General features: G+C 39.9%; 1 protein-coding gene across 1 annotated transcript in view; it reads right to left on the reverse strand.

The window, feature by feature from the left end:
* Positions 1-651: 651 nt before the first annotated feature.
* The window catches only part of COL4A1 (collagen, type IV, alpha 1), a 119,608-nt gene continuing 104,505 nt past the window's right edge, over positions 652-15,754 (reverse strand). The window contains exons 44-52 of the mRNA XM_010575789.1: positions 13,418-13,490; positions 12,672-12,743; positions 10,575-10,703; positions 9,032-9,130; positions 8,671-8,883; positions 6,994-7,171; positions 4,140-4,254; positions 2,936-3,108; positions 652-1,232 (exon numbers count right to left, since the gene is read on the reverse strand). Coding sequence (XP_010574091.1) covers positions 1,151-1,232; positions 2,936-3,108; positions 4,140-4,254; positions 6,994-7,171; positions 8,671-8,883; positions 9,032-9,130; positions 10,575-10,703; positions 12,672-12,743; positions 13,418-13,490 — 1,134 coding nt within the window. The 3' untranslated portion in view covers positions 652-1,150. The remainder of the gene's footprint in view (positions 1,233-2,935; positions 3,109-4,139; positions 4,255-6,993; positions 7,172-8,670; positions 8,884-9,031; positions 9,131-10,574; positions 10,704-12,671; positions 12,744-13,417; positions 13,491-15,754) is intronic.

A 15,754-nucleotide genomic window follows, 5' to 3' on the forward strand; every position in this document is an offset into this window, starting at 1 on the left:
ATATTTCTGAGGCCACTTTGAAGAATTTTTTTGGCACAATATTAACAAAATTAAGGCCTTGTATTTTTCAAAATCAAGTAATTCAGTGTGTGAGTAGTGTTTGAAACCCTGAAAAATATTAAATACAGAATAAAGACTATAAGCTCAAAGCAGGATTTACTATAATAAACACAAATAACTATTAACCTGGGTTCAGTCTCTGCAACTTCAGCATTGAAATGGCCTATGTAAAATGAACATTTCACATCATATTTTGGCATTTAACATCTAATTCATGACACTGAAAAGAAGAAAACTTTTGTAAGCTTCTTTTTGAAATGATAAACTCAGAGCTTGATTAGCCTAATGGTTGATATCTATATAAATTACTAAAATATTTATATATATATTTTTTCTTGACCATTGCTGGATCATTCTTTATTCCACAGGAAAGTTTGTTCTACTGCATAAAGAAGCTGCATAGTACCAACATAGCAGAAACACTTACTTGCCTATTTAGGAAACCAATTTGGCAATCTCTTCCAGATGTAGTCCTATTAAAACCAACAGCACTAAAGACTACAAACAGAAGCAAAGGTTTGCAGGATGGCACTCTATGTTGTGAAAAGATGGTTACACGTTGCTTATCCACAGTCTGTAATCCCAAAACTCTTTTTTACAATAGTATTGCTTTGTACAGGAACAATAAGTACATACCCAAGAGTTTGGGATTTTGAGACACCTAGATAACGGTAACAACAAACTTATCTGGGGAAGAAAAATGAATCTAAATATATAATACAAGAATGAGAAAGGGGGGTCAAACAGTATAAGGCAGAACTGCATACCTCCTAGCACCTTTGCATTTTTTCTGGATAAACGCTGACTTTTTATTCTATCAGTGCATTGCATTTATATAAAAAATACATATATTTTGATCAAAAGTGCCATTTGGCATGTCAACATTTGAAGCTTATCTTTGTTGTCTCTTTTCTTCTTCAGCAAGGACAGGGCCAGTAAAGCAGTGTGTGTTAGTTATGCAAGTTCCTAAAAGGCACTTTACTGTTTTCATATTGGACAACAATGAGGTACATATGATATATGTCTAGGCTTCATTGCTGTTAAACAAATAGCACCATATTGTGTGAAATTAGTTGAAATTCAAAAGTCATTATGTTTTTCTCATACAGACTTGACAACGGCTAACATTTGAGCGCAGATCCCCTGCTTTCAAAGTTGAGGGAGTCGGTTTCCTATTAAAAATAAATAAAGGAAAAGACCCATTAACAATTGTTGATACAAACTGTTTTCAGGTTTATAATTGACAACACAAACTTTGCCTGCAGCCAAGTGCCTCTTTAAGCTGTGCTGAATCAAGATGGTGTCCCTAAGTTCTCCAATGTATATTCACTTTCAAGTTTGGTCACAAACTATCTCAAGATTACTTTTAAATATTGTCCACTTCCAGTTACTTGAGAATTTGGTTCTGTCATGAGGCTGAACATTTTCTTAACCAGAAGACACTACCTGTTTAATCAGCAGTTTGAAAACATGCTGGAATTTGGGTAGTAAAAAAAAGATTGGGCAAAGAAACTGAAGACATTTGACTGTTCAGGAGTTTCTGCTAACTCTTGTGACTTTACAGAAAAATGAAAAGCCAGCAAAGGAAATTATGTGATGCTGTATAGAAAGACAACCCAAAATCTTCAGTCTCTAACCTATCATAAGGAGTTACTCCTAGCAACTGGAAATAAAGCACTTTCAGACAAAAGTGTGCTTACATTGAATTTATAGGAAACTGAAGAGTATTTGTGAATTATGATAGTAGGACGGGTCCCCTGATCTGGGAATATTTTATTAATTTCAGGTACAGTTTGCAGCCAGAAAAGGGTATGAAGTTGACAGATTTCTGGGTAGGACTCAATGAATACAAACAACTGTAGTGTTGACCCCTCTCAATTTTCCTCTGACCAGCTTGCTTCTTTCCTAGGGAGCCAGTGCTTACCCCAGTGTTGGCAAATGGGCTCTTTCAGTAGTAGCTTATCTGGCTGATGAGATTATTGCAGCCCCAGTGATCATCAGTCCCGGTGCTCAATTTTTATACCTACTCAGTTGACAACTATCTCGTAGACAAACAGCCAAAACTGGCTAAACAACCTGCTTCATTTTGACTGAGACAGGCTAAGGAGCAGTCACAGATCTAGAAGACATGAGGAGATGAAGGGTACCAGCAGTGGCAGCCTGGACTGCGGTGGAAGAGGATGCTTGCCTGCACTCCAGAGGAATGTCTGCTGATCAGGTAAGCTATCCAGACCTGGGAACTGGTCTATATGCTAGCATATTAATAAAATTTGTATGGAACAAATTAGACTCTGTTGAAAAATACTTATGTGCAGGAGACCAGAACAAAGCCTACTACCACTTAATTCCTGAAATTAGAACCTCAGCAGGACTGAAGAAATGCCTAAGGTCTCTGCCCTCAGCTGCATTTTATTCAGACATACTTCCTCCAACATCAGGGAAAGGTAAATAATTGTTCAGCTCACTTAGTTCAACACCTGCATTAATTTCAAGTGGTTCTACTATGTGTTAACATCTACTAGGAGGAATATTATATTCTAACTTAATTTCAGTCCGTATGTCAGCCTATCCCAGTTACAACTCTGTGAATACAGTCAAACTAGTGGAAATGCAAACATTGTTAGATTATTCTGAAAAGCAAAACACTAGGTACTAATGACACACTGTAAACACTAACAGAAGATACATTCATTGATTCCCCCAAAAGCTATTATAATTTTTTTCTTTTTGTTACGAAAATCATTAACGGGATATACTAACCAGGCTGGGGTATAGCCAATACTTGAACAAGGTATTACATTCAAACAATACTCCTCTTATTTGGTGACAAGGCTTCAGTGAGTCTCAAATACTGATAAATAAATCATGAACTTACTTGAACATCTCATTCCTCTCTATAGTAGCAAGCCAGAAGCTGTAAGCATTTGCATAATAATTGCAGGTGCCCCGGCCATGGCATTCAATGAAGGGAGCGCTGCGAAACTCCTCTAGGCAGGAACCAGGGGATGCCAGGGCCTGGCCAGAGCCCTCCGCACCAGCACTGGTGTGCTAGAAAAACACAAAAGCATCAGTCAGAGAGGGACTCTTTACCTCTTCTGCTACAACATCTATTAACTCTCTTGCACAAATATTTCTTCACATGCCTCTCCTTGTCCTCTGTTGTGTCCATCTGCTGTTTTGTCCCTCAGCTCAAGGAGGAGCAAGAAGGAGGAGCTGAAGGGCTCCAGAGGTGGCAATGGGTTCTCTCTCTTAACGGCAGCACAACACACCAGCAACATCAACTTCAGGGCAGCTGTACCCACAGAAATACTTCAGGACTGACAGTAGGACCCAAGCTATCCCTATGCCAGCAACAGGTCAGGGCCAGCTCTCCAGCCCGGCAGGCATACAGACTGGTATGGTTTATATTGAATAGCTTAACCAAATTCCTGCCCCACATCACAGTGGCTACTCTCCCACTGCCGAGTGCTAACAGCTCTGGATCCGTGCTGTTTCTCAGACCATGCCCAGACATTGCCTCAGAGAGTGGCTGTTGATACAGGCTGTGACCATGACAGAAAGCATGCTAACAACTAACCACTATGGAGGACTGCAGAGTGGCTCTTCCAGGCCACTCCTTAGCCCTATTTATTTTACTAGTACAGACAGAGCTGAAGAAACCGGATAAAAGGTCTAAAATGCCATTTGAAAACTGAAGGCTTATTCACCAAAAACCAGGAAGAGGACAGGCACTGATATGCTACCACTCTAGGAAGCTACTGCAACATAGATGTAGAAGGACAATGGAAAATTGTGCTTATTTCCTCATTTATTCAGCACTTGGATCCTGTGCTGGAGCTGCAAACAAGAGAGCAAGCTGTGTGCATTTCCCCAGAAGTGAACAACTAATTGCTGTTGCATTATTCTCATTTAGTAATTCGCCAGGATCTTTTTAAAGTCACCAGAAAAGGTAGAGGTCTAATGCCCTTTTAAGGCCTGAAGTGACATAGTCAGATATTAACTTTCCCAGAGCAGGAGCATAGATCAAATGCCTGACACAAATGCTTTTCTCAGCTCATAGTATGCCCCAGTGCACTTACCATGACAAAGGAGTAACCAATCCAAAGTGAACTCCAGCCTTCAGGACACTGTGGTATTTGAATTGTTTGGCTGTGAACGGCTATTACCATAGCAGGAGCTTCACACACAGAGCATCTGGAAAGACCAAGACATGAATGAGCTACATGCACTTGAGGATTAATAGTTTTTCTTTTTTCAGAGGTTACTTTCTTCAAGGAATCTTGAATTAGAAAATGTCACCTTCAAAAACAAAGGAAAATCAAAATGTCCCATTTAGAAAAACAACCAACTGGTTGTTTTTTTTTTCCTTATTTACTTACGGACAGCTTAACTATTAAGTCTCATTCCTATTAGCTTTCCTATGAGCAAAGAACAAGAGACCTCTTATCTGAATATTTAAATGTATTTATCTTTTTGTAGTCCCATTTGTACTGTAGTTTCTAAAAGCGCTCAATGTCCTGAACATGAGAGGCAAATAGCCATACATCGTAACTCAGCAACTATCACTTAAAAGTGGTCTACTGTGATCAGAGACAAGTAACAGCAATTCATCATCCTAAACATAGCCCTGAGTGACTTCCAGAGAGAAAGCCATCTCTCTGGAAAATGTCTTACAAAGGTAATCACTGCTAACCTAATATAATGCAGACTCTTCCCCATGCATTTTCCTTGAAAGTGGCTTTTATTTACATTTGTGGTCTTTATCTCCAGTAAGAGATTTCTAGCAAAGTAACTTGAACAATGAACTTGAAAGCAACTCTTCAGAAAGCTATGCAGCACCAGTTCTTTTACCTTTGATAAATTCATTGTGTCTCGGAACTGCTAGGTTACTGAATAATCCAACGACCAACTGTGCCTTCACAGGAGAACGATAAAAAAAGTGAGTTGGCCTGGAAATTTTAATATGGGAGCTGGTAATAAGGAATTTGGTAGATATAATTCATTTTTTCTTGTACAACTCCTGAATTGGCTGCTGCAGTTAGCAATTATGAAAATGATTCAAAACAGATCCTTAGAACTAAACAGTCTGATTGCTGTTATCAGAGCATTGAAAAGAATCATGTGCAAAATGGATTAAGTTGGATTCTGGAAAATGCACAGAAGCAAAGGAATTCACAATGAAAGCCTATTTCTGACTTGTGAAGACTGCTTTCATACCTATTGCCTTCATCTTTAGTGCAGAAGCAAGACAGTTATTTTAAGAAACACATCAGTGGAAGAGTAAGTTAAAAGAATGTAAAGCTGCCTCTATTCTTGGAGCTCTGCTTTGCTTCAAGAGATTTCAGTGGAAGGCCTTACATGAAAAGAAGTCCCATGACCCAAGGCAGCAAGTGACACTTCTACACCTTTTCAACTTTTGGACAGGGAAAACTGTTGCTTTAAAAGCCTCAACTAATAAAATAAATTGAAACAAAAGTCTTTTTGGATTCCTTGCTGGTTTAAAAAAATGTATATTACAATTGCCTCACTCTCTGCTATGGCTAAAAGAAGAAAAAGCCATATGCAAACATACATACACACACACACATACATTTTTATGTGCAAAAGCTACTCTATATGCATAAGATAAGGCAAAATGTTGGTGGGTACCTCCTTGAGCAAGAGTTTCAGAAGTGATTGTTAAAGGTTATGTTGGGTGCTTGATCATGGATGGCATAAAAGGAATATGAATTTCAGAAGCTGGTCATTTGAATCCTTCTGAAATTCAAGCCCTTTCCATTCATATCCAATGAACAACCAAAAAAGTAAGACCAAGAAAAACCATAGTCTCTCTTGAGAATCTCGCCCTCAGTCTGCCCGCTCATTTTCAAGGCATACCAATTTCTATGGCACTAAACCAAAAATAGAGTACAGAGCACAACTGCAGACACAAGATGGATGGTATTACGCAAAATAAATAAAAAATGTCTTGCAGAAGAGCCAAATAGTTTTCTGAATGTACCAAGCCGTCAAGACTACAACCCACTGATGATGTGAATTGTCCTTTCTCTTGGGTGGTATACACAGACCCGAGAAAACAATAACAGCAATCTCCACTCCCATTCACTTTATATGGCAGGAAGAGGGATCAACAAGAGCTGATACAGATTAGAAGCAATGATGGGAATTGTAGTAATGCCTATATCTAATGATTATCATTTATGTTCTAAGTGGTACAGTTCACCACACTCTTGCTCACACCTCTGCCTTCAGCACTGGGCATATTATGCCAGGATAGTTTTTGCTAGTGGCCTTAAAATTTAAAATGGACCAAAAGTTCAACAAGTTGGACTGATGCAGAACAGTGATATCTGATATAAGTGCCACACTTTATGCTAGCTGAGAATCTGGAATTATTAAAAAATAGATGATTGATTTTGCAACTGTTTCCTTTAATTCAGACAATAATGGCTGTATTCAAGCAGTATGTCCAAAACAATGGAAGAAGCCTGGCAGTCTACTGTATGATAAATAATGCTACCGTTTTCAAACAAAAGGAAATTGAGCCCTAAAAAGCTTCTTAGCTGTGGCTAGTCAAAAAAAGAAGAATTGTTTTGGATGAGAATTGTGAATAAATTCAAACCTTTTTCTCCTTCAAAGTACATCATAGCTTTTGCAAAACATCATTTCAAAGTAAATCTTTTCATTTCAATTAGATTCAAAATAGACTATTCTACTTCTTTGGGTTTCCCCCAAAATGGATTTATTTTTGATCAAAGTCTAAACTGAAAACATGAACACTTTGAAACATTTCATCAAAGGAACTCAAACTTTAAATTTAAAAGTAGGAAATAAAAATATACAGATTAAAAGCCTTTTCCAAAAAAATAAAGTACCATACGCACTTTTCACAGGCTTCTTCATTTTACAAACACAGCAGAACTGAAACCGTACCTGCTGATGAATGGTCTGATATTATCACCAGTGATAGGAGCCATACTCATTGGCATGGGTTCAGGAGTGGACAGCCAGTAAGAATAGTCATTCCTTGATGCAAAGTTACATACATTGTTGATATTGCAGAATAAGAAAGGCATGGTACTAAATTTACGAAGACAGCTTCCTGCTGTGCCTGAAATGTTAAGTGAAAGGTTACTTGTTAAGTCATTTTTGTTAAACCATTGCCAACTGCCAAACAAATATTCCCAGGACCAGCTAAAAAGCAGATGACACTTGCTCCAGAGGGCCCAGTTCTCTCAGAAGTGACTCCTCTTAGCTCCATAAGGAAGGAACAGGGCAAGGCAAGGAATAGCTCAGTCTTGGCTGTAGAATTATGGAATAACTTAGGTTGGAATAGACCTCTAAAGGTCATCTATCCTAAACCCCTGCCAGTTAGATCAGGTTGCTTGGGTCCACTGCCAGTTGAGCTTTGAATATCTCCGAAGACAGAGACTCAACAAACTCTCTGGGGTCCTGTTCCAATGTTAAAGCATCAGCATGGTAAAAAAAGCTTTTCTTTATGTTTCACTGGAATATCTCTCATACTTTGCATCCATTGCTTCTTCTGACACTGAGCCCCTCTGAGAAGAGTTTGGCTCCATCTTCTCTAACCTCCCTGTAGACAGCTGTAGACAGCAATAAAGGCCTCTCCCTAAATTTCTGTTAAGTCTGAGCAAACCCAGTTCCATCAGACTGTCCAGACCCCACTAGCCATCTTAGTAGCTAGCTGTTGTATTCACTGTGGTATATCAACATCTTCCTTGTTCTGGGACACCCAAGTCTGGGCACAATATACCAGATGTGGTCTCACAACTGCCAAACAGATGGGAAGAATCACCTCTCTCCATCTGCTGGTTGCACTTTTGCCAATAGAGCCCAGTAGCTTGGACAGTGGAGAATGGGGTAGTTGCTGCAAGGGCACACTGCTAACTCATGTTGCTCACCAGGGCTCCCAGGTCCTTTTCTGCAAAGCAGCTTTCTAGCAGTCTGTACAGCTGCTACTGGAAATAGCAGTCAGTCCCCAGTCTGTTCTGTTGCATGAGGTTATTTCATTCTAGGTGTACCCCTTTGCATTTGCCTTTACTGAGCTTCTTGAGGTTCTTCTCAGCCCTTTTCTCCAGCTTGGCTAGGTCCCTCTGAATGGCAGCTGTGTCCACTAGGGAATCAAGCATTCTTCCCAATCTGGCATTACCCACAAACTTGCTGAGTGCACTCTGTCCCATCACTCAAGTCATTAATAAATTCATTAAACAGTACTGGCCCAGTACTAATTCCTGAGGGACATCACTAATCAACAACCACCACTCAGACTTTGTACATCTGATCACATCCACCTGAGCTTGATGGACCCACTGATATTCCACTCAGCTTATCATACTGCTTAGCCAGCCTGTATTTCACTAATCTGACTACAAAGATACTATGGATGACCATGTCAAAGGCTGTGATAAAGACCTTCTTAAGTAAACTGACACTGTTTCCACTGTACACCAAACCATTATTTGTACCAACCTAGAAGGCATAATAAAGCACCAGCTAGCCAAGAATAATTACACAGGCTTGTTCAATACAGTTCTACAAATGAAAGAAACATTTGGTTTGTAATGAATTCTAAATTTGATCTCTACTTACCCAGATCTTGGCCATGTGCTCTTTCATTGCCTTGTACATAAAGCAAAGAGTAGCCATGGTAAATCAGCCTTGTTCCAAATGGACATGACGGTTCTTCAGTGGTTTGACTGTGTCTGGTAACGAGGAAGCCATGAGCAACAGATGGTGCACCTGGTGGGCCCATAGCCCCAGGCAAACCTTCAGGGCCAGGTGGACCAGGGAATCCTCTGGGCCCTACAATACAGAGAGTCTCCTTTTATCTCCACAGATAGCAGTACTCTGCCTGCATAACTAAAGAAGTGAAATTACATACATTCACACCTGATCTCCTATGTTATTTTTCTGTGAAGGAATCAAGTCTTTGAAGAACTCATGGTCTTACCTGGAGGACCATAAGGACCAAGTTCTCCTTTTTGCCCAGGTTTGCCATCAAACCCTGGACTACCAGGTGGTCCAGGTATACCTGAAGGTCCTGTCACCCCTGTTGAAAAACAAGGAGTAGTTATTATTGGATATTACTTCATGTTAGTTCTGACTTTTTGGCTTTTAATACAGTATGGCACAGGCACACCTCAGCATAAACTAAACTCATGCAGATCCAGTGCGTACATTTCAATACCTAGAGCACATATGTGGGTTACTGCAGGTGAAGTGATTATAGTAGAGAAGAACAGAGCCGTAAGCAGAGGGTGTGCTTCTAAAATAACTAGTATTTGCCTGGAATATGAAAAGGAAGGCCAGCAATCTCTTCGCTCTCTGCTTATCATATGACTCAATCAAAAATAGACCATAAAAATGTAGGGTCATGAACAGTGGGAAAATCAGTATTCGCTTAGCTTCTTCCCAAACAGGTTTTCAGACATATATCATGTCTTCCCTTTATCAATTTCTAGGGACGCTTTGAGTCCTACATAAACTCAGTAACTCTGACTTTGGGAAAAAGAAGTTAACACCATCAGCACCACACCAACATTTCTGTGGCACATCAGAAGCTTTAGGTAGTCATAGCTGTCCTTTTCCTGATCACTCAAAAAGAAATATTGTGTGCATGTATTGAACTGATTACTAGAGAACAGCGACAGATCCCATAAAAGCAAACCCATGCTGTGTTCAATCACTGAGATATTTCATGGCTATTTCCTAGCGGACAGCAGTTGCAGAGTTGTAACCCCACCTTCAAGAGCAAACTTCCATATCTATTATATTAAATAGAAAGAAGATATTCATTATATTCCACTGTAGTTCCCCATCACCTTCTTATAAAATAGTCAGGAACAAAGCTTTCCCTTAGAATCTTAACAGCTTAAGAACACCCCTGAGCTCCCACTCTCCGTGTCCTGTCATTCTGAAGGACATGTGTCCTTGTGACAGCATTTCATTTGCCTTACCCTTTGCTCCATTCTATTATTCCCTAATATGTTTAATTTTTGCAGTTCACCTTCTCTTTATAAAAATTGCAATGTCTGGACTAAGAGACAAAATCTAGGACTATGGAACAAGCTTCCTCAGGAAGCACTTTCCACTCCAAGATCAAGGTGTTTTTCCTCATGCTTGTCTTCTCCCAGAGACACACAGTAATTAAGTTTGAATTCAACTCTAAAGACAGAAGATATCCTAACAAATACACCCTGGGGTAAGGATGAGCAGTGTGTTGCAAGTCATTCTGCTTACTGCTGATCTCAGATACTGATGTGATGACTGCAGAGTGAGAGCCTATAAAAAAATCACTAGGAAGGCATCTGTTTCCGGGACTCCTTTGGATGAGCTTCAAAAAGAAGGACTCTCTTCCTCATCGCTGACACAAGTTAAGTGGCTTACAAAAAGCTGGATAGTATTATACCAAAATCTTCTAGTGTCTAGCCTACCATTCGTCTATTTTTACATTACTTAAAATTTTTTTCTACTGGCAAGTTAGATCCTCTCACCTTGCTGTCCTTTGGGACCTGGAAGTCCTGGGAATCCTTTGAGACCAACTGGTCCTACAGGGCCAGGTAAGCCAGGATCCCCTTTAACAAGCTGAAAAGCACCTGGTGGGCCTGGTGGGCCTTGTAAACCTGCCAAAGTTAACAGAGGAAATCAGCACGTATTTAGTATTGCACAATAAAAAATTGAGAAAATAATGTTACCTTGTATTGCCATTTATGTAGTCAAGAGAATAGACAGAGCCTACAAGATACCAATGTGTCCAAGACTTTATATGTGGATTGAGTAGGGTCATACCTGTTCAGAAGCCAAACTTGAAGTTGACTGAGGGTTCAAGGCACAGTGGGAGAAAAAGCCTGGGCTGGGCCTCTGCCACTGACAAGCCTCTGGTAAGACCTAAATAGCTGCACACGTTGCTGCTGGAAACCATATTGCTACCGCCTACATTACTATCTCCCACCAGACAGGGCAGAGCAGGCCCACAGATGTAGCTCTGATCAGAAGCACTGCAACCAGGGTGTGCAAACAAGGAGCGGCATCTGTTGAGGGCAGTACTGGCAGTTTGGCGGCAGTTTGCTCAGACAAGTTGCACTCTGCCAGTTATCAGGCTGCTGCCTGCTTCGCTCAACAGCAGGCTTAGGCTGCAGCCCCGACGGTCATGCCAACTGACTGATGGCTATGCAAGCGTACCCAGAAGCTTGTGGTCTCCAGGGAAATACAATTGGAAGGATGACATCTTTCAAAAGAATTACCATTTTTTAAGTGGACTCTTTTTCTAAGAGCTGCAAGGAGACTCTGACCTGCTGAAAGAAAATACTGTCCACCACCACAACTGCAAGGCTGTGGCTGAAACCCAAACAGAAGCACTACAGCCTATCTATGCTGACATCTCCACCCAAACAGACCTCCCAAGGACTGAAATAGCGGTCCAGACCTTAGGTTTCATGGAGTTCCCTCAGCAAGTTTGTGGATGACACAAAGCTGAGTGGTGTAGTCAATACACTAGAGGGAAGGGATGCCATCCAGAGGGACCTTGACATGCCTGAGAAGTGGGCCAATGTGAACCTCACAAAGTTCAACAAGGCCAAGTGCAAGGTCTTGCACCGGGGTCACGGCAATCCCCAATATCAGTACAGACTGGGGGATGAATGGATTGAGAGCAGCCCTGCAGAGAAGGACTTGAGGATACAGGTAGATGAAAAATTGGATATGAGACGGCAATGTGTGTTCACAGCCCAGAAAGCCGATCGTATTCTGGACTGCATCAAAAGAAGTGTGGCCAGCAGGTTGAGGGAGGTGAATCTCCCCCTCTACTCTGCTCTCATGAGACCCCACCTGCAGTACTGCCTTCAGCTCTGGGGTCCCCAGCACAAGACAGACATGGACCTGTTTGAGTGGGTCCACAGAAAGGCCATGAAAATGATCAGAGGGCTGGAACACCTCTCCTATGAGGACAGGCTGAGACAGTTGGAGTTGTTCAGCCTGGAGAAGAGAAGGCTCTGGGAAGACCTTATTGTGGCATTTCAATATCTAAAGGGAGCTTTTAAGAAAGACAGAGAGAGACTTTTTACTGGGGTCTAGAGTGACAGGACAAGAGGCAATGATTTTAAACAGAAAGAGGGTAGATTTAGATTGGACTTAGGGACGAATTTTTTTTACAAGGGTGTTGAAACACTGGAACAGGTTGCCCAGAGAAGTTGTGGATGCTCCATCATTGGAAATGTTCAAACTCAGGTTGGATGGGGCTTTGAGCAACCTGATCTAGTGAAAGATGTCCCTGTCCATGGCAGGGGGGTTGGACTAGATGATCTCTAAAGGTCCCTTCCAACCCAAACCATTCTATGATTCTATGGTTCTAGTATACCATTTAAAGGTTCTAATAATGACAAAACCTCAGTATTGATTTTTCAGAGCAGGAGACAAATACATTCACTCTCTACTCAATACTTAAATCTGACCATTCAGATGCTGATACCATGATATTTGGTTTCATATTCTACCTTTTCACACTGAATAAAAGGCGGAGGGATATATCCATTGATAGTCACAAATAATCATTTTAACAACATCTGGGCAAAAAGCAAGTCTTTATATTATACCTTTAGATCCAGGAAGACCTTGGTCACCTCGCTCACCCTTAAGGCCTGGGAAGCCAGGGGATCCTTTTGGACCTGAAGTCAAAGGAAATATTTACATGAAAATTCAATAATTTCTTGATTTGGAAGGATATGTGCACAATAATCATGTACAACCCCATAGTCATGTAAGGGCCATGACTTCATTTGCACAAGTACTTTTTAACTGTTTGCAAGAACAAGATACAAACAACAGTACTAAGTCACATAAGAAATGATGACTGAAAACAAGTTTCTCTTACTTTAATTAATAATATCTTTGTCTAAATTATGGGAATTACATTTTTTCTATTAATAACCGCATTTTTTTATACATGCAGTGTTTTCATGTATACGATGGTGACAGTAGCAGCAACATAATCAACAATGGAGACATACTGAGCCTGTGTTTCCTCAAATATAGCTATGACATTTGCCTCTCCAATTCTCAAGAAAATCGTGACTGGTAATGTCTAAACAATTGATTTTACATCCACCTTTTAAAGCAAGTACACACTTAAAATTGGCAAAGCCAGACAACAGGCAAAAGGCAAAAAACCTTGACAAAATCTTGATATTCTTGCATGCTTTTTGACACAGCTTTCAATGTCCTATTTCAATAATTTGTAACATAGAGTCGACATTCTTTGAGCATCTTTTTTTGAGAGAGGAAGGATATGAAAGAGACATCTTTGCATACTTTTTAGGAACATGGTAAATTTCCTTCTCACCTGGAACGCCTGGAACACCTGGAGGTCCCAGATCACCCTTTTGACCAATATCTCCTGGTAAACCAGGACTACCCTGTATAAAAGAAAAAGTGAAGTATAGTTATCCTACACCATTATGATATGACTTTCAAATAGGCTGTGTATTTTTGGAAATGTATTAAAAAATGTTAATATGAGAGAAAAGCCATTAAGTTTAAGGAATGGTTATTCTCTACCATGATTAGATGAGAAGCTTCTCTTACAGGAACAAGCATGACACCTTGTTCTTACTAAACTATTTTTTGCCTTACAAAGATACTAGATCAGAATAAGGTCTCATTAACACTACAGATAATAAAAAGGTGCTCAACCACAGACTATATTGCTATGAAAAACATCAGTAAGCACAAATCTCAGCAAATACTAATTTCAGTGCAGCCCCAGCAGGCAGTTGCTAGTTAGATAACTAAATGGGGTAATTCTAGACCACAGCAGACTTGAAAATGTCTACATTCACATGTGGAATGAAATTAAACACGCTCAACAATTTATAATCCTCTGAAGATTTTTACTTTTCAACAGGGCTAAAATACTCAAGGACTTAAACACTTCAAAACCAATGTGAACTCCTCCTTCTGCCTTCACTATTATAAACTGCTCCCCTGAAATTAATGATAACAAGTTCATTGTAGCCTCCCTTCAAGGAAAACCAAGCCCATATTTCAAAAGACACTGTAAATAGTAATTTAAATGACTGCCAATTTCCTTTTCTTCTTTTGCCTGTTGCAGATCATCTGCAAAAAGCTTGTAAGTATAGTTTAGAGTTTCTCCCTGGCTGCAATATGGCAGTGATAGTCCCCTATATAGTAAAATGTGGAACACAGGCAGAGGAAAGAAACAAAATCCCTTTGCTAAGTAACTTACCGATCAGAGGTTAAGAGATGTGAATTGAGTACTCAGTGAAAAATAATACCAATGGTAGGATTCATCTCATCATATTTAGAGAGCAATAGAATAGACACACACAGGAGTGATTTTTCATTTGATATAAGTTAGATGTTTATATTAAGGAGAGAAGAATGGCTCCCTACTAACGTCTAGTTCTTTCCACTGACTATAAAGGGAGAAGAGATGACTAGCTCAAAAACTGATGTCAACAGTGAGACTTCCAAAGTTAAACAAAAGAAATGCTACCCTCGGAGTGGTAAGGGAGGTATTAATGAAGTAAGGTTCCCTGTTTTCCTTCAGTCACATAGCCACAGCATGCAGGATTGTTTAAAGAAATGGCCCTCTCTTTGTATCATAACGTGAACTTCTGTAGCACAAAACAGGAGGGCTAACATTCATTCAGAAGACAGTCATGAGTCAGAAAATCTCATTAAAGAAGGGTTTTTTTAGTAACTTTTTTTTTAGATTATAATTATAAAATGGAATTATTTATAAAAGGAGTTTATTGGAAGCTTTCCATCAAAATACTTTTTCCACAACAGTATGCAGTTTCTTAAACTTTTTTTTTCCCCCATCAGATATAGCTTGGCAAACAACATTTTGTTTTGGGTCTGTTCCAAACAAAACAAAACTATTTCAGTTTGTGAAAATTATGAAAATGTTTCTTATCTCATTTCAGCATTAAAATACACAGAAAACCCCATGGGATTTGTATTTCACCATCTGATCTCCACATTCACTTTTTTTGGATAGGATTTTTGGACAGGCTGCGTCACCCATGTTGTAACAAAATCTCCTTTCTGATATAGGTTACCATGTACCTGGAGACCTGTATGAGCAGCTGAGCTGTAATCAGGGCAGGACCCTGTCACACTGCGGAGGATGAAGACATTAGAAACTTGGTATGTATCACCAGAGGAAATTTAATATTGAAATAACTCTCACTGGACCATTTCCCACTGAGTTAACAACCCAATACTATGCATTGTGACTCAAGGATAATAACAAATTTTCTTCTGACTGAAGGCATGGAATCAAAATCCTTTGGCACTTCCCATTCTTGATAAACAAACAGTCTTGGACTGGAATATCAACCTGTGAAAAGTTTTAGAATTTCCTGGGGTATAGAAATTTAGCTCTCTGCAGAAGTACTGCAAATTCTTAAAACACAGAAAATACACTGGAATGTTATTTTGAAGTTTACTACCTTCAAAGCTGGTATGGTATGGTATGGTATGACATGACATGACATGACATGGTCTGGTCTCACAGATAAAAAGGCATAGCCAAGATCTAGTGTTAGAACATGGAAGCAAATCCTTAATGTCTCTGTGAAGCTACTCCTGGATGCAGAAAAGGATGCAACAGATCTTTGCATTATCAAGAATAATGTGGACCTTTCAAGTCCAC

Source organism: Haliaeetus leucocephalus, unplaced genomic scaffold (genome assembly GCF_000737465.1).
Source record: "Haliaeetus leucocephalus isolate CR32 unplaced genomic scaffold, Haliaeetus_leucocephalus-4.0 Scaffold495, whole genome shotgun sequence".
NCBI lineage: Eukaryota > Metazoa > Chordata > Aves > Accipitriformes > Accipitridae > Haliaeetus > Haliaeetus leucocephalus.